The sequence below is a fragment of the Pomacea canaliculata genome, linkage group LG8 (genome assembly GCF_003073045.1).
Source record: "Pomacea canaliculata isolate SZHN2017 linkage group LG8, ASM307304v1, whole genome shotgun sequence".
Taxonomy (NCBI): Eukaryota; Metazoa; Mollusca; class Gastropoda; order Architaenioglossa; family Ampullariidae; genus Pomacea; species Pomacea canaliculata.
This window is the reverse complement of record NC_037597.1, coordinates 4,540,178-4,559,689: the sequence shown is the minus strand read 5'-3', so window position 1 is coordinate 4,559,689 and position 19,512 is coordinate 4,540,178. Positions and strand designations below refer to the sequence as shown.

Below are 19,512 nucleotides of genomic sequence, written 5' to 3'. Positions count from 1 at the left end.
CACAAGCCGACAAGAGGTGTCTCCCTTCGCAACTTTCGCTTCCGGCCACAGAAAAGCACGCTGGAGTGAAAATACAATCTTTTGATAGTCGGTTGTTTGTAATTTTGGCATCATGAGTTTCACAAAGAGTAAGAAAAATATGGAAGAAGGGGATACGGTGCTCCTCCATCTGGGATACGATAATATCTTGCCCATACGATTAACTCGTGGCCGGGTAGATCAAACTAAATACGGCGCCATCAGGCACGACAATTTAATGAACACACCTTACGGTCGGAAAATACAGTGCCCGAAAGGATGGTTACATCCTCTTCAACCTACAGCGGAATTGTGGACTCTAGCTCTTCCTCACAGGACTCAAATTCTCTATTCCACTGATATCAGCCTCATTATTCTACAGCTTCATTTGAGACCTGGTTCTGTAGTGGTCGAGGCTGGTGAGTTTGTCACTACGACGCAATTATTCTTAAATTATTAAAGCGCAGGATTCAGAGATAACAGTTATAGGACACATAGGAATGCCTTTTAACCTCCTTTCATTTTTATCAGCAGCTTGCATTAATAAGAAATAAATGGTATCTTCTGCTGTTTTATTATTACATTTAAATTTGCTTTGCTCACAGATTATTAAATCGATGGACTTTGACAAACAGATTTATGAAAATGCTTCTTCAAATTTTGTATCCGTTTCATAGGGACTGGCAGTGGATCCTTGTCTCATGCGTTAATAAGAAGTGTGATGCCCACTGGCCATCTTTACACATATGAGTTTCATGCAGAAAGGTGTTCAGCAGTTCAGAAAGAATTTGAACATCATGGCTTGAGCAACTTTGTAACAGTGAAACATCATGATGTGTGTGACAAGGGCTTTCCTTTGGATTGTGCAGCAGATGCTGTGTTCTTAGATCTTCCATCACCATGGGAATGTGTCAAAAGTGCTAAACAGGTGTTGCAAACAGGTATGCTAATGTTGGCATAAGCTGTAGATACCAGTATGCTGGTCATATATTTTTTAAAAACTTACTTCAACTATCACTTCAGTGTACAATGTCCAGTATACAGCACAAAAATCAGTATCATGGTTTGTGGAGTGCAATATGAATATTTAAATTACGTAAAACTTTATTCATCTTAAAGAGCAATTACAGTCATGTCAAAGATTTGAGAAGTGAAAGTAATTTAGCAATACTAATTTGTGTAGTTTTCATGCAGTTTTCCTCTGCTTTGAGATTGCATCGATGCCAGCAGTCTTCTGGTGATTTCAGCTCTGTTGACACAAATCTTTATTAATCTATTCTACATTCTTACTGATGACACAATGAGGTTACAAATTCATCAAAGCTATCAAAAGCATAAAAAGTGGCAAAGCAGCAGGCCAGAATGACATACCCCCAGAAGCACTAAAGGCAGACCCAGAAACAACAGCAACAAAAATTTTACAGCCCCTCCTACACAAGATCTGGGAACAAGAGCTAGTACCAACAGACTGGAAACTAGACTACCTGGTCAAGTTACCAAAGAAAGGAGACCTTTCTCAGTGCAACAACTGGCGGGGGATCATGCTGCTGTCCATCTCCAGACACTAGAAAATAAGTCTGTTTTCTTTGTTCAACATTATAAGTCACAGAACCGGAAAAATGGTGACAAACTGAGTGTTGACTACACAGGCAGGAGGCTTAGAACAAATTTATCAGAGTAATAATAACCAAGATCTAAGTTATGAAGATAATTTAGATGGAACTGTTGAATAGAACTAAAAGGTATTAAAAACTAGAGTAGATAATAAAACTTAAATTTGGCTTTATAAAGAGAAAAGTAGAGCTGTGATCAAGAATCTGTGTCATGGTGGAGAGTGGCACCTCTTGAAAAGAATAAAAAATGAACAGGATGGGCAAAATGATCATTCAGCAAAAAGAATAGAAAACTGGACAGAAAAATGGAAGGCACCATACAACCAAACAATTCAATTTAAATTCTGTAAAGCAAAATAATCTAAGGAGAACAAGAAAACTCAGTGTCAGATTCAACTTTGCTTTAAAGTCAAAATCTGTGTTTGTATATATATATATCTTTTATTTTAGTGGCTGAGATTAATAAGTTTAGAAGCAGTGTTTCCTTGCATTTTGTTATTTCCATCCCAGAGACTGGTCAGAAGCCAGCATTGTACAGAATTTTTGTCTCTTGTTACAGGTGGCCGCATTTGCACTTTTTCACCGTGCATCGAGCAAGTTCAGCGTACCTGTGACACTCTTCGGGAACATGGGTTTGAAGACTTGATAACCGTTGAGTGCCTGGCACAACCATATTCAGTGCAAACTATTCACCTGCAAGAAGTGGATTTTGGAAATGCTAAAGTTACCGGTAATGGTAGTGAAACCAGACCACATAAAATGGCGAAACTGGAAAGTGCAGAGTTCAAGGAAGAGCTGAAGACAGATCATGGAGAGCATGATGAGATTAAAGGCAACACCACCGGAAATTTGAATGCTGGTGTGGATGCTCCTCCAAAAGAACATTCGAAGAACAGTGATCCACAATCAGATGCAGGAAGCAGATCTGTGAAGAGACAAGAAGGCAGATCTGATCTCAAAAGGCATGAGTTTAGAGTCTCTGCTCCTTCATTAGTTAGGCAAGGTCACACAGGCTTTCTTACATTTGCATCTCTTTATTTGGTCTAAAACTGTGTAATTTTTTTTTTTGGCTTGGTATGATTTAGTGTAAATGAAGCTTGCAATATGAGTATCAGCATTTTCTTTCTTTGGAATTGTGCAAACTCCATTTATAATGGCCCAAATTTTCCGATATGATATAAAATAATTACTTAGTTAAAAGGCTACCAATAAGATAAAATTCTATTTCAGAAACTACAGGTTATATTAATCTCTTCAGTGGTAGCTAAAGTTTTCTTATAAAACAAAACAAAAACCCAAAACAAGCAAACAAAAATTGTCTGAGCAGAGTGCATAATTATTTGCTTATATTTGAAACTAAACTTTGCTAACAGTATTTGCTGACTTCTGTGAATTTTTGCCAAAAGTTGTTTGAATAAAATGGCAGAGTCAGCATTTATGTTTTAGAAGATTTAATATAAAGGTAAGGCAATCTCTTTTCAGATTCCAGATTACATAATATTTTAAAATACAATTTTTATTCTTGTGTTCTTTGTGGCTATGCAGAAAAAGGTGTCAGAAATTTACCATTTTCTTGCTAATACGTTGTTTAGGAGAACCATTGACTTTGCTTTATGCTCCATATCTTCATACCCTCTGGAGGGGAATAAAAAAAATGACAGAAAATTTGTTCTCTGTTAAATTTACACATCTTGAGACAATATAAAAACTAATAGCCTCTCCCCCACTGCCAGCATATCCCAAATGTTCTACCAAACTCTTCAAAGATGATTGTAAGTATAGCAAAGCTGTGTTTTGTGGCCCAAATATGAAATGGCAATTGCACGCATTTTAAGCTTTAATAACCAAACAAAATAAGCTTGTAATACATTTAATACAAATAAATCTCTTGATATGAACATAACAAAAAATGGTACTTCTAATAGTCTGAATATACAAACCGTTTATATGGAATCTTGGTGTTTTGAGAGCTTACCTGTTTAGAATTAGGTTATACTCACATAGTAATCTGCTGCACTCCTGCCAATGAAAGTCAAATAACATTCTCTCACTTGAGATGTTCTGAGAGGTTACAGCACAAAATTACTGTGTTCTATCTGCACACCTTCACAAAAAAATGTCAAGCAAACACTGCACTGATTATTCAGATATTTCCTACATATTTTGAAAAGGTAAGATTTATATTCAGAGAAAGGCTGTATGTTCAGATGCTACCAACTTATTTTTATATACTTGAAACGGTAAGATTATATTACAAACACCCCTCAGAAAAAGATGTCAAGCACACAATCTTGTCACAGCCTCATAGCTCTATTATTTATATATGTGCAGCATACAAAAGCGTCATGTTGGTGTTTTAACAACTTACCTATTGGGAATTAACAAGTGAGAAAGGAACAGGTATGGTAATAATCTGCTGCCCTCCTGCCATTGAAAATCAAATAACAGTCTCTCACTTGAGAGGTTACTGCACAAAATTACTTTTTTTGCACATACAATACCCTCCTGAAAGAAAATGCACAAGCATATTTGCAAATATGTTAATAAATCAATATCAGTTTCATACAAACATCCCTAACAAAAGATGTCAAGTGCAGAAGTTCATCAAATCCATCCACATCAGCATTAATCGTAATTGTGAAGATATTCTTAATTTTTTTCAGGGCTATCCACTGTTCAGATGCTACTAAATTGTTCTAAAACAACATGCATTCAATACCTGCAGGTAATACAGATCATTACCTTTATACAGTGTCCATTCACTGTGTCATAAACCAGATGGCTGGCTATTTTGTGGCAAACTACATATATAGAGAGAATTCTAAAGAGGTACATACCCAACACAGCGAAGAAGAGGGTGTTGGTGAAGGGAAAGCTTCACCACATTGCAACAAAGAGGCAATGTGTGCATGGTCTGTATTTAGTTAGTAAAGTCAAGGATTTACACAAAGAATGTAAAACATGTTTAAAATATTCTTTACCTAAGCAAAATGTCTATTTAACTGTACATCAGAAACAAACGTATTAACTGGCTACCATTATGATGGATGCTTTATTTAAATAAAAGAAGGCAGATGGCTGAAGATATCTCCAGTTTCAATTTTACTTAATTTATAGTGCCAGTTATACCACTCACTGATCAGTTAACGCTTCTAAAGGCCTCTCTTCATTTTTACAAAGTTTCTTCTTGAAGTCCTAAACAAATTTATCTAGGCTAAGGATATCCACCAGAAAATTACTGCAGTAATTGCAGAAACTGCGGCCAAGAAATATTGGTTTTTGGTCTAAATGTCAGGAATGAAATAGAAACCAACAATATGAATCACCTGCAAAATACCATAAATAAATTTAATGCAGAAATAAAAACATTAATTTGCTCTAGTCTGAATTGAAAGTCAAATGTTACCTTATTAAACTTTCATGAAAGTTTACATGCTTCTTTGTTTTTCAAACTTCCTAAAAAAGAAATTGAAAGCCCGCATTATAAAATTGGTCAACATATCCTAGTCTTAATGAATCCAGCTAAACATCTGTCAACTTGAATACTTTAAGTAAACAGGTACAGATGAACCCTATAGTACTTTCCTAAAATAATGCTGGAACTTCTCTAAAATTTAATATTCCCATCCCTAAAATATACCTTTTCAAATCAAGTCTGAAACAAGGGGTGTGCTGTGGAATAGCCTTCCTCTCCATCTTGAACAATTGAACTCCCTGAACTGCTTTGAGGCCAATTACCAAAATACATGCATGAAAACTAGATGAGGTCTCTAGAGATACTCCCCAACTCTAGGACACCTGTACATACCTGTTTTAACCACCACTTTTGTACATATTCACCTTCCACTCTCCTTTGATATCTTACTTTATTACTATTAATTCTTTTAAATTACTTAGCTTATTTTATACAAAGGCTAAATGGAAAAAACATTTTTTGCTTACGTGAAGAAAATTTTAACCCATGATGTCATTCAATGGGAATGACGTCAAGCTCCGCGCGAATCAGCGAAAGAGGTGTGGATAAAAATAGCCTTGAAATGACGTCAAAACTGATCGTCTGCTTTGCGCTGCCTGAAGAAAGCAGAGTTCTACGGCCGAGTGAGCAGCGACAACATAACGGTCTTCCTCCGCCATCTTCTTCCTACCATTTCTCCAAGCTTCTACGTTTATCCGGCTTCTACATCAACTACAAATCTCATCATCATCTTCATCTGCGTGGCTTCGTCGTTTTGTGTTTATAATACGTCGTACGTGTGCGAGGTAAGTGTACGTACGTTCGTCCTATTACAACGGTCATCACGACTGGACAAATTCCGTTTCAAGCAAAATGTAAATAACTGCTGTAAATTTGTCTATGTTTCTGAGATCATTAGCAGATATTTCATAAAATTAGCTTTCAGACAACCATGCACTTGTTTTTTACACACGACTTTATGGGTCACAGAAACCGACAGCTGCAATTATCAACCGTGAAAAATAAAGAACCTTCTTCTGGTGGATGGACAGAGGAAACTTTCTGCTTCGCGAAGTATACAACCAGGTAAGTTTTCTGCTTCTTTTCTTGGATTTATTTATTTTTTTTTTGTGTGTGTGTGCTGTATTTGTTGAAAATATGTGCATGAAGTGTCCTTAAATGTAGTTAAAAGCTAACTGCTCTTCTGGTTTTTATGTGTGTAAAAAGTCGACACGGAACACAGGTCATCACGATTATATATTGCTGTAAATATTCTCAGCAATTATTTAAAAGTAACGTTCGGACAACCATTTTTTTACGCACGACTTTCGTTATCTATTAGATAAAAGTAATTATGATCAAAGTTTCCGGGATTTCGGGACGAAGTACCATGACGCCCGTCAGATGACTTCAGATCGTATTAATTTTTTGCAGGAATATATTGAAAAATAATTTTTGTGTGGAAATTGTAGAAATTTGTTTGGTGAAAAGTTTCAGTGCACCCCGAATGTTCAAAACTTCTTAGTGTGAATATATTTCAAAAGTGATCTCGAAAGTGCAATTACTCATTTCTTTCAACTGACTCAGAATTAGACAACTGCAAATATGTGTAAGCATGCATGGACAAGCAGGTCTGTATGGACGCAAAGATGAATCTGTGTCTATATTAGGTGCACTTATGCTAACAGATGAAAAACCAACTAACCACTCCTGGCTGTGTTATGGAGATGACGGTGGCAGGTTGTTGGAAGTTGAAGATGGTTCGATCCCCAAGTGTTGCACGGGTGGTTGATGTAGCATATACCACCCTTTGTGGAGTTTGATACACGATGATCTGACTCGGTGTTACTGCTATTGTACCGGCAACTATAAATGCACAAATGTTAGCAAGATGACCATGAACATTTTATGTTAAAAATCCTGGGCTATATATCTTTGTATATTCATACATTCAAACATACATAAACGACTATGAGCATAAGCAGCATAAGTTTGCCAAAAGTCTAACTTGCTAGGTAATATATGTCTATAAAAAAGAAGAAAAGGATAACACAAAAGCCGTGAGATGTTTCTTTGAAAGCTACAATACCACTACAAAGTATAGCAACTGCCTGAATTCTGTTTCTTTCCACCTTTCAATTTTATTAAGACCACATTGCCTAAAAAAAACTCTCTAGGATTGTAGCCCTTTGACTGCTGAAGAGAACTTGTATTAATCCCAAGCCTAATGCCGTTGCTGATAGGACTAACCATTGTTTTCGTGCTGTGTGTAGACGCCACCCTTTGGCGTGGAGTGCCGTCATTTTGTTCTGACGTCATCTTATTTATACGTCATAACACCTGTCATTCGTGAAGCACCTTAGCTTGTCCAAAGGGGAGGATAAAGAGCTATACAAGCCAACTTTTATTTATTTGCTGATCGATGAATATTTAAAATCTGGATACTAGTACCTTGACAACTTTTGATGAAACCTGAAAATCTGTAACTGAAGAAGAAAAGAGAGAGAGAGACTGACTCAATTAATTTTGCTCTATTTATCTATATATGGCACAAACAAAAATACGTGCGAAGATTTGCGCGAGTGAACGTTCTTGATTATATATATATTTAAGATTCTGACAGCCATAAAGTCTAAAATATATTTATGTTATTTAACAATCTAAAAAATAATTATAATTACAAACACGTGCCTGTAAATCTAACCCACGAAAACAATGTAGCAGGGTTGTCCTACCAACTCGTTATAACCAGTTAACTCCCGACCCGTTCCTTTCCTCGAACGTTATTCCCCAGAATTCCTCCGGTCCCTTCCCTTGCGTCATTTTATATGATGATGATGATGTCTATTTGTAAGGCGCAGGTATCCATTCAATCAACCGCTTCACATCACTATCTTGAGGTCTATCAAAGTGAAAATTTACATCCCCCAAAATAAGAATCTTCTCCTTTGTGAATAAACTGTCAGCAGCATAGTAAATTCCTCATGAAACAGAGAATCGGAAAGCTGATTCTTGTTAGATGGAGGAGGTCTATACAAACAAATGATCTCTAATGTCTGCTTGGCTAATGTCAGTCTTGCTGTTATGTACTCAAAGGACCTGTACTGTGTTTGTCTCTTCAACACGGTAAATTTCAAATGTACTTTAAATAAAACTCCAACTCCACCCCACTCCTACCACTCCTGGGATTTTGTGCAAATGTATAGCCCTGTGGCGTAAGGTCTTTGATTACTGACTCATCACCTATCTCTTTTAACCATGTCTCTGACAAGAAAAATACATCAAAGTCATTATCCAACACTAAATCATGAATGTCCACAGCCTTGTTGCAGACTGACTGCACATTTAAGTGACCAACACATAGACTTGTCACATTTTTCGTTTCTATTGAAAGTCGCCCGCTCTTTGACAAAGGAAAATTCACATTAAAATTTAGGTCACCTTTCTTTTTCCCACCATTTGTACCTCGTTTGGTGCTAAGGTGTAGTAGTGGTGGAGATTTACATTTGTCGTTTAGAGCCGGCGCTGAACTCCTCTCCTACCTCTCTTTCGCTTTTTTTTCTGATGGACGGTCGAGTCTTGAGGTAGGATATTAGTTGGAAAGGTGGAAGTATCATAATGGAGGGTCGCCGAAGTAAGAGAGAGTGCGAGAAGGTACTCACGGCTATACAACATAGTGGAGGTCCGCCATGTGAGAATTTAAAGTGAGACTAAGTTTTAGAAAAAAGAAAACAGTACGAGCAGTAGGAATCAGATCTAAGGTAATGGCGGAGAGCGTAACCGTTGCAGTAAAATCCAAAGAAACAGAAAGCAAGGCAATCACAAGCAGTTAAAACAGCAACAAAGTAAAATTTAAGAGAAACAAATACAACTTGTAACTAAAAGAAATCTAAGAATATGGAAGAGCAAAGACGTTGCACAAGAAAGCAACAAAATCACAGCCTTTGCATACCTTTTCGTGTTTTTATAATTTTGTTGTAAAACTACAAAGTGTACACTGTATGGTGAAGTCGTGTTGATTTCCTTGCCAGTTGAGGATTTCAACCCGTCCTGCGGCGCAAACGCGACACTTCACTGAGCGTAGTATGGTGAGAATTTGCCGGTAGGTGAATGTAGATTGGTAGATATCGTTATGCCATGCTTTATACTTCGCCCACTTCATTCGAGCGGCATGATAGGCGCTATTGGAACGATTTTGCCTAGAACGTCGCCGCCATTGTTGTTCATTTGGCCGTTGATGATATTGCTATGGCAATGGAAACACGTGCCAACATCAGCGACTTTTCTCAATTTGTTAGGGGCACATGTGTGTATGCCGAGACGAGAGCAGGGAAGGGCAAGCTACTTTTAATTTGTAGCCGGCTAGGCTACAGCTACTTTTTTTCAAAACGTAGCCAGCTACACTACAGCTACAATTTTCCAAAACGTAGCCAGCTACTTTTAAAATGTAGCCAGCTTCTTTTGGCTACTTTTAAAAGCTTGATGTTATAACAAGTTAGCTGTAGCCAGCTGGCTGTAGCAACATACACAAACATCAAACATACATACAAAACACTATTACTTGCTTTACAAAGTTTTTATTATAATAATGAAACGGAGAACTGCGATATACCGACAATTTTATTTAGTGAATCCATAAATGCTTTCATTCATTCCTTGCCCCCTTCCTCCCTCGGCCTTTTTCACACAATAAGTACACGTATTTTACGATTATATTAAACATTTCTGGATCTTCTTCCTCATCCTGTTTTAGTGACAAAAGAAATTATATAAGTTTTCCGATAAACATTTGTTTTCTATAACTATTTGTTCCCTATTACTTAGAAATGAAAACTAAACAGATGCTTAAGTATCAGGTACCTGCTGGAATTTTCAATAAGTTAGGTTATGTGGTGATGAAAAATGTCAACCTCTTATCAATGCTGTGACAATAAACAACAGACCATTGAAATAAATGAGTTTGCATGAAATATAAGTAAAACACTGCTTAATCTAATTTAGGCAAGCAGATCATAAGGCATATTTTTCTAACACTGACACTGAAAACAAAGAAAAGAACACAAACTAATTGTTTCCAAAAGCTGATAGGATGAAAAGTATAGTCCTGGCATACTAGAATAGACTTTAATTATATAGTAGGATGTCAAGTGTAGCATATAAACACTGAAATAAATTTTTCAAAAATGATCCGATACAAGATATATTTATTTTAAATCTTTAAGCTTGAATTTCTGTTTGTCGTTTTTGACATCCAGTCATAAACTATAAAAACATATTTCTCAAGATTGGCTTGTGCTACAACAGTAAAATTTTGCAATTTTGTTTAGAAATGCATAAGCTACAAAGTGATGAATTTGAGAATATGGTATAAACATTACTTTTGATAAAATTAACATTTTTCTAAATATTTAATTGCCACATTCACACTGAGTCGGGGGGTACCATATCTGATTTTTTATATCTCCTAGAAATCTTGAGATATCAAAATGGCTTATGCATAAGTTTTCTTATCGGTGCCTCTAGTTTACAAAAAATCCAAAACCTTTGGTATATGACTTATGGTATTGTGTAAATTTGTTTTTAAAATGCTTGTACGTTTTGAAAACAAAAACGTTGATTAAAGTCACAATTTTCACTTTAGGTACTCAAAAACAGTTTTAAAGTGCTATATTTATGTTATTTTGTTACTCTATATTTAAAAACCCTTAAAGATATTTAAAATATGGATTTTAATTTTTGGAGTGTACCGGTAACCTTAAAACAAATCTACATTCTTTTAGTCCTTCATAGAATTGAATTTGACCAGAACTTTGGCCTCGAAGTTGCTGTCTGTTACCCTAGTGCGCAGATTCTGAACAGTTTCCCCCCGACCCGGCAGTGGCTAGGGTTGCGCTTCAACGACTTGAATCTTGTTGTGTTGCGGTGAAGGCGTGGATGACCAGGAATCGTCTTAAACTCAATGACGACAAGACAGAAGCGTTACTGTGTGGCCCCAGGGCCAGACGGGAGCAGATTGGCATTAGTGCCGTGCAGGTCGGTGATGCCTCCATAGCCTTTGCTGACTGTGTACGGGACCTAGGGCTGTTTATTGATGCAGAGCTCTCCATGTGCAACCATGTCAGTTCTGTTGTGGCTAAGTCCTACTACTTTTTGAGGACTTTAGGTAGACTATGGCCCATGCTGACTCAAGCTGCTGCCAACTCACTTGCTGTGGCCACCATCACATCACGATTGGACTATTGTAACAGTGCATTGTGGGGTATACCTGCTACTCAGTTGGATCGGCTCCAAAGAGTTTTATATATTTGTTCACTTTTTTTGTTCTTCATTTGTTCTTTTTTCTGCGCAATGAGCATTCTTCGGAATGGATACCTGCGCATTACAAATCGACATTGTGGCCATATGTTGTTGTTCTGATGAAAGGAAGAGTAAGGAGACGATCATCAGACAAGGTGCAGATTTGTCTAGCTGAGGTGCAAGGGAAGAGCAGCTCAGAGAAATAATCAAGGCAGGTGCCAGCAAAGAAATCAAAAAACACAGCACGGACAGTTTGTACTGGATGCCAGTGTCGCGTGTCGCATGCTGGCTCAGCCCGAGCCTTAGTTCTAGAGAGGAGGAGGGGCCTGCTGCGTCACTCTAATCTGACGCAATTTTCTTTTTTGACGCTTTGGCACGTTTGGAAGGGAAAGAAAAAAGAGCGGTCACCAGGGGGTGAAGCTGGAAAAGAAATCGGTTGTGTGAACGGAGCAATATTGAGCTGTGAGGAATCTGTTTTGTTTTTTTCGCTTTTTTTTTTTTTATTGTGTATTTGTGGTGTTCTCGCGTGTGGTTGTAGTTTGTTTTGCACTGGAGAGCGATCGGATTCGTTGCTACACACGATAGCCAGAACGGATGGGTAGCCAGTGTAGAAAACGAATGAGAGGGATGGCATAGTCCCGTTTCCTAGCTCTAAGCACCAGACGTGTAGCGAAGTTCTGTACTTTCTGGAGTTTGTGAACAAGGTATGCAGGACACCAAGCGAGGAGTTACAGTAATCAAGTCTGGATAGAACAAAAGCACAGACAAGAGTGTTGGTAGCGCGTGTAGAGAGAATGTGACGGATGGCGTTGATCTTGATGCGATTTGATGGACAAACGAGTGAAGATGGATTTTTCTTCTTCTCAAACATAGGAGGTCTTCCGTTTTATCATCGTTGAGTTTAAGTTTGTTTGTTACCATCCGGTCTCTGAAGTCGTTAATACAGGCTTCTATGGTCTTGGTAGCAAAGTGTAACTCAGCAGGTGGAGTGGAACAGTACAGTTGTGTCTTCAGCATATGATTGATGAGAAACATGGTGAGACTTAATGCAAGATGAAAGTGGATTCATATACAAAATGAACAGAACTGGGGCGTGTTGCGTTATGCAATCGGGCGCCACACGTCCTACCCACGCGAGCACGCTCACAGTCACAACTCAAACGCTCCTCAGTGCACAAATTGATGCACAAACATGGGAACAGTACAAAATGTACGCTTATTAATGTCAAAAGAAAAAAATGGAGAAAAAAGGATCTAAAAGAGAGCAAAACCTAAACAAAGAGCCCAACAATCCAACAAGCTACCAAACACTCGCACAAAGCTCAGCACCGCGCTAAACGCGTCTGCGGGCGATTTGTAATAGGACTTAGCTTGCGTACGCACGACGTATTACACACTCACACACACACACAACACTCGACGAGCCCCCGCAGAAGACGACGAAGATGGAGAGGTTTGAAAGATAAAACGAATCGAGGTCGTGTTTTGGCGCTCGCGTTGTCGTTCTTTCTTTTTGCCTTTCCGTCGCCGCCGACGCTATATCATCTTCTTCTTCAGCTGCTTCTCCTTCGCAGTTTGCGACTGAGAGCCGACTCGTTACCTGTCGATGTACTGGGTTGATAAGTATCCTAGCTATAGCCAGGATGTCCGCACATTACAAACACAAAAACACAAGACAGACAAAATTCCTGTGACTCTGTAAAGTTAATATGGATGCCAGGGGTGGATTTCATGTCCAGCGCTTAACTTACCCCGAATAAAACCTTCAGGCGCTATTACCTACCCGCTGTTAAATCCAGCGCATCCCGCGGATTAACAGGTCCTTCTTCTGCCTGATGACAATCATAGATCAAGATGTCAATGGGACAGATCGACAGTCAATGGACTGGTAAAATAGTAAAAGATGGAGAGATTTGAAAGATAAAATGAATCGAAGTGGTGTTTCGCCGCCCGCATTGTCGTTGTTGCTTTTGACATTTCCGTAGCCGAATCTTTTTGCAGGTTTCGCCTTCACAGCCACTGCGCTTTCGCCGCTTGCGTCTTCCCGCCGACTCGTTACCTGTCGATGTACTGGGTGGATAAGTATCCCAGCTATAGCCAGGATGTCCGCGCATTACAAACACAAAAACACAGGACAGACAAAATTCCTGTGACTCTGTAAAGTTAATGGGAATGCCACGTCCTTCTTCTGCCTGATGACAGTCATAGATCAAGATGTCAATGGGACAGATCGACAGTCAATGGACTGGAGCAGAATAGAGTAATAATTAAACACGTCGATCAAATCGTCAAGAGAAAATCCAAATGATCACAAAGCAGAAATTGCAGTACAATGTTGAAACTCATGACTATTTGGCACCGATGCAAAGTCTATCACAGGCACGACTTGATGGCGTTAGCAAAAGAGGATTAATTTCGATGGGAAAGTTGAAATTAACAAAAGAACGAATAAAAACCACGGACACTTAGTCAAACCTAATGCCGAAGCATCAGAAAAAGTGCAGATAAGTACAACAGGCACTACAAGCACAACAAATCCAAGAAGAAAACGAAAATGCGAAGAGCTGGCTCCCTCTTTCAGCCTCCGCTCCCAGCACCGATGTCAATAAAGAAATACTTAAACGCTCAAGGCTTTTCTTTCCAGAAAGAGTTCTGTTACCAAGAATCACTTAGCCGTCCGTATTTTACTAAACACATTGCGAAACCTAAGGAATGTAGCTACCACATGTCTAGTACTGATTTTCAGTGTCTTTGACATGAAGACTCCCAACAGGGAAGCACCATTTCAAAACATCAGCCGTCACGTCAGTCCTAGTTGTGGAATCCCACGTCATGGGCACATTTTTTAATTAAAATTCTTTTGGGTGCATTACCCGTGTCGGACAGTCATTGGCTGTAAGCACCAGACGTGTGGCGGAGTTCTGTACTTTCTGGAGTTTGTGAAGAAGGTATGCAGGACACCAAGCAAGGAATTACAGTAATTAGGTCTGGATAAAACAAACACACAGACAAGAGTGTTGGCAGCGCGCGTAGAGAGAATGTGACGGATGGCGCTGATCTTGAATAGCTCACAATAGGCAGACTGACAGACAGCTGTCACTTGTTTATGATAATAGGCAGACTGACAGACAGCTGTCACTTGTTTATCATAATAGGCAGACTGACAGACAGCTGTCACTTGTTTATCATAATAGGCAGACTGACAGACAGCTGTCACTTGTTTATCATAATAGGCAGACTGACAGACAGCTGTCACTTGTTTAGTAACAGTCATGTCTGCAGTGACAATACATCCCAGATTCCTGACAAAGGACGCAAAGGTGATGTTCGTTTCGGTCACCTTGATGTGATTTGATGGACAAACGAGTGAAGATGGATTTCTTCTCGAACATAGCAGACCTTCCGTTTTATCATCGTTGAGTTTAAGTTTGTTTGTTACCATCCAGTCTCTGAAGTCGTTTCTATGGTCTTGGTAGCAGAGTGTAACCCAGCAGGTGGAGTGGAACAGTACAGTTGTGTGTCTTCAGCATATGATTGATGAGAAACATGGTAAAACTTGATGCAAGATGAAAGTGGATTCATATACAAAATGAACAGAACTGGGGCGTGTTGCATTATGCAATCGGGCGCCACACGTCCTACCCACGCAAGCACGCTCACAGTCACAACTCAACGCTCCTCAGTGCACAAATTGATGCACAAACATGGGAACAGTACAAAATGTACGCTTATTAATGTCAAAAGAAAAAATGGAGAAAAAAGGATCTAAAAGAGAGCAAAACATAAACAAAGAGCCCAACAATCCAACAAGCTACCAAACACTCGCACAAAGCTCAGCACCGCGCTAAACGCGTCTGCGGGCGATTTGTAATAGGACTTAGCTTGCGTACGCACGACGTATTACACACTCACACACACACAACACTCGACGAGCCCCCGCAGAAGACGACGAAGATGGAGAGGTTTGAAAGATAAAACGAATCGAGGTGGTGTTTCGTCGCTCGCGTTGTCGTTCTTTCTTTTTGCCTTTCCGTCGCCGCCGACGTTATATCCTCTTCTTCAGCTGCTTCTCCTTCGCAGTTTGCGACTGAGCGCCGACTCGTTACCTGTCGATGTACTGGGTTGATAAGTATCCCAGCTATAGCCAGGATGCCCGCGTATTACAAACACAAAAACACAGGACAGACAAAATTCTTGTGGCTCTGTAAAGTTAATGGGAATGCCAGGGGTGGATTTAATATCCAGCGCTTCACTTACCCCGAATAAAACCTTCAGGCGCTATTACCTACCCGCTGTTAAAGCCAGCGCGTCCAGCGGATTAACAGGTCCTTCTTCTGCCTGATGACAGTCATAGATCAAGATGTCAGTGGGACAGATCGACAGTCAATGGACTGGTAAAATAGTAAAAGATGTAGAGATTTGAAAGATAAAATGAATCGAAGTGGTGTTTCGCCGCCCGCATTGTCGTTGTTGCTTTTGACATTTCCGTAGCCGAATCTTTTTGCAAGTTTCGCCTTCACAGCCACTGCGCCTTCGCCGCTTGCGACTGCCCGCCGACTCGGTACTTGTCGATGTACTGGGTGGATAGAAAAAGTGCAGATAAGTACAACAGGCACTATAAGCACAACAAATCCAAGAAGAAAACGAAAATGCGAAGAGCTGGCTCCCTCAAGCCTGTTAGACGAGAGGACACTATACTCTCCATTATGTCTTTCAGCCTCCGCTCCCGCTCCTCAGTGCACAAATTGATGCACAAACACGGGAACAGTACAAAATGTACGCTTATTAATGTCAAAAGAAAAAACGGAGAAAAAACGATCTAAAAGAGAGAAAAACATAAACAAAGAGCCCAAAAATCCAACAAGCTACCAAACACTCGCACAAAGCTCAGCACCGCGCTAAAAGCGTCTGCGGGCGATTTGTAATAGGACTTAGCTTGCGTACGCACGACGTATTACACACACACAACACTCGACGAGCCCCCGCAGAAGACGACGAAGATGGAGAGATTTGAAAGATAAAACGAATCGAGGTGGTGTTTCGTCGCCCGCGTTGTCGTTCTTTCTGTTTGCCTTTCCGTCGCCGCCGACGTGAAATCCTCACTTCTTCATCCTCTTCCCCTTCGCCGTTACCGACTGCCCGCCGACTTGGAGCCTGTCGATGTACTGGGTTGATAAGTATCCCAGCTATAGCCAGGATGTTCGCGCATTACCAACACAAAAACACAAGACAGACAAAATTCCTGTGACTCTGTAAAGTTAATGGGAATTGTAACGTTTCGTGGAGAGTGCGTTACAAATGTATGCGAGCGTGTATAAACATCTGCATGTAACAAGTCGCTCGCCGCACTCTTCAACCTTTTTCAAACAAAAAGGTCCGGCCAACAATTAACACATTTAATGTTTTAAAAATAAATGGCAATGGAATGAGAAAGAAAACGATGAAATACTTCTACCGCCTACTGTCTACCGTCCGTAGAAAGTTAATAATCCTCCCGACACTTGACACTCCGCTCTTTCAGGTCATCTGATGCCAGCAGTCCGATGATTCAGTGTCCACACACACACACTGTCGGTACAGAAGTCTGCCGAACAGACGATCGTAGAATTATCTCCACGTCGACGAATCGTCGTCACGGATGTCACGGAGGCTCGGTGAATTATATCCAAGGCAGCTGTTAACACAGTAGTGTATGCGAACTGATGCTCGGTCGGTTATACAATACAATATGTCTTTATTGTCTATGTCTGGTCGTAACAGAGATAGAAATTTTCCTTTGTTGCTGGGAGCTCCCACAGTCAACTGAAAATAATAAACTGAAGAGATTACTATTACACCTCATACACTCAGGCAGTTATACTCATGCTTAACCATATGTCACAATTGTCAGATGCATTTCCTCGATCTTACTCTCTTACACACACACACATTCAGACTAGGTATATTTGTTAGACCTGTTTAAGAGTGCTATTGCGGTTGGTAAAAATGACTTGGCAAAGGCACTCTTCTTGGCGACCACTTGCTTCCATCTAAGGCCAGAGGGTAGCATTTGGAAATGGCGATGTAGTGGGTGAGAAGGGTCTGTGATGATGCTGACCGCTTTTAACCTCACAGCCCTGATGTGTAGTTCACCTAAAGGTCTTTGTGGAGAACCAATGATCTTACTGGCACTCTTGACCACCCTCGTCAAACAAGCTTTATCTTTGACAAAGAGAACGCTAAACCACATAGGTATATTGAATGTTAAAATGCTTTCGATTAATATGATGTCGTGCACCGTTTGGACACGCGCATTCGTTCCACAAAAAGAAGTAAAGAGGTCGCTAGAGGGTCGGCGTCCCTCCTTAGAGACACCAATAATTATTAAGATCAAACCCAAGATGCACGATAAAAACTCTTGTAACAATAAATGTATGTAAACCTGCCTCGCCTCGTACAGCATCACCCTCGACCATTAAGGTGATCACGTCGGGGGTCACCAATATGTCACGGACCGTCCGCTGACACGCGCATTCGTTCCACAAGACCAGTCCTACTTGCCCTCTCTGTCGGCAGAACTATAAACGCCGGCAGACCCGTGTAATCGGAGACGGGAAGAAAAACAAAACCCAAGATGCACGATAAAAACTCTTGTAACAATAAATGTATGTAAACCTGCCTCGCCTCGTACAGCATCACGTTTGACTATTACGTGAACACGTCGGGGGTCACCAATGTCACGGACCGTCCGCTGACACGCGCATTCGTTCCACAAAAAGAAGTAAAGAGGTCGCTAGAGGGTCGGCGTCCCTCCTTTAGAGGCACCAATAATTATTAAGATCAAACACAAGTTTAAAAAGGGGACAAAGTATCAACAGTAATCCACCCGTCAATAGAAACAACACTCCATCACGTTCACACCAACAAAGTTTAACATGTCACTCTGCCGGAATCCACACGGCATCAATCAGAGAGTTACAATAATAATCCTTGACGCAGTCCGACAATTTATATCCACAGTGTTATCATCATACATAACACATGTACGTCTTTGACGAAATCCAACAAGTTAATACCCGTCTAGTCCCTGCAGCTCTCCAGTCCCCGGTTTTATGTAGTCAACTCTAATCCTCTTTCCTATAGTTCAATAAATGGGAAAAAAGAGTGTTTTTACGATACCGATAAGTTGCTGTGAATGCTGTCAGGTGGGTGAGTAGCACGAGATGTAGCTGAGACGAAACTAAGAGGAAGCCTCCCCTCCTCCGGCGGGTTAGTCTCGGCTGTCCTGGTGCCCTCCCTGGTGGTGGTCGGTGCTTCAGCGTAAGGAAGGGCAGGGTAGCCCCCTCCCTGCTCACTCCAGGTCCACTGCTCCTGCTCGCCAAAGTCGGGGTACAGTTTCTTGGCCCCCAAGAATTTTGCACGGCTTATTGCTCAAACCACAGAGCTCTCACGGCGATGACTCGGACTACAGAAAAACACGACCAGTGATGTACATCCACTGTAGTACATACACAGTATTACTCCCACGGTAATACAGCAGCAGTGAGTTGGTGCAGAAGAAAACCACAAATCCACCAAATTGTCTTCAGCCGTCCACTCGCCGCTTAGCGTTCTTCCTCTCTACTGGTAGTCTCCTTTTTGCCTTCACGTTATTTTGACCTCACAACTTATGTCATTTGCTCAAGGACTTCCCAAATAACATCCAGCCCACTACCAGGTCAACCACGGTTGTCTACCTTCCCGCCATACCCCCTCTACTACGTACTTATCCGCTACACAAAACATCAATAAAGCAGAAAACTTTGCAAGCATAACAACTTATTTTAGTTGCTAGATACATTTGCTTAAAGCCAACAATACTGAATCAAACCATCATAAAATATTCAATGTATGCTTTCTGGTGCCCAGACTGTTGCCAAATGAATCACTGGATAATCTTAGATTTCTTGACATAAACCATGAAGATCTCTGTTTATGTATATAAAATCTATGAGGTACATAAATAGCATTTAACTAATAATAACAATAAAATACATTGTATACCACATTTCCCTAATTAGCAAAAGATTCGATGCATTTTAAATGAAAAAGGCTAACACACAAAGTAAGACGGATACAAAATGCACATAACACACAGATGGACACAGCTTG

At 40.2% G+C, this 19,512-nt stretch overlaps 1 protein-coding gene and 2 long non-coding RNA genes across 4 annotated transcripts; 2 read left to right on the top strand and 1 right to left on the bottom strand.

Annotated features, from left to right (window-relative positions):
- The first annotated feature begins 5 nt into the window (after positions 1-5).
- LOC112570972 (tRNA (adenine(58)-N(1))-methyltransferase catalytic subunit TRMT61A-like) lies at positions 6-3,296 on the top strand. Its single transcript, XM_025249733.1, has 3 exons — positions 6-437; positions 696-959; positions 2,191-3,296. The coding sequence occupies exons 1-3, from the start codon at positions 113-115 to the stop codon at positions 2,676-2,678; spliced, it is 1,077 nt and encodes a 358-aa protein (XP_025105518.1). The 5' UTR covers positions 6-112; the 3' UTR covers positions 2,679-3,296.
- LOC112570973 lies at positions 2,689-5,156 on the bottom strand. Of its 2 annotated transcripts, XR_003100730.1 has the most exons (4): positions 4,469-5,156; positions 4,000-4,136; positions 3,632-3,735; positions 2,689-3,266 (listed from the first exon to the last, which is right to left on the bottom strand). It is a non-coding gene; the product is annotated as an uncharacterized LOC112570973 (long non-coding RNA). The 2 variants fall into 2 exon arrangements; XR_003100729.1 differs by having other exon boundaries at positions 4,000-5,156.
- Positions 5,157-5,693: 537 nt separating this feature from the next.
- On the top strand, positions 5,694-7,254 carry LOC112570701. Its single transcript, XR_003100683.1, has 3 exons — positions 5,694-5,891; positions 6,076-6,171; positions 6,774-7,254. It is a non-coding gene; the product is annotated as an uncharacterized LOC112570701 (long non-coding RNA).
- Positions 7,255-19,512: the final 12,258 nt, after the last annotated feature.

Bases quoted from the DNA above. Each gene is read 5' to 3' on its own strand.
- LOC112570972 (XM_025249733.1), top strand. From the start codon at position 113: ATGAGTTTCACAAAGAGTAAGAAAAATATGGAAGAAGGGGATACGGTG. The intron at 438-695 runs GTGAGTTTGTCA...TCCGTTTCATAG, and splicing joins TTCTGTAGTGGTCGAGGCTG to GGACTGGCAGTGGATCCTTG. The intron at 960-2,190 runs GTATGCTAATGT...CTCTTGTTACAG, and splicing joins TAAACAGGTGTTGCAAACAG to GTGGCCGCATTTGCACTTTT.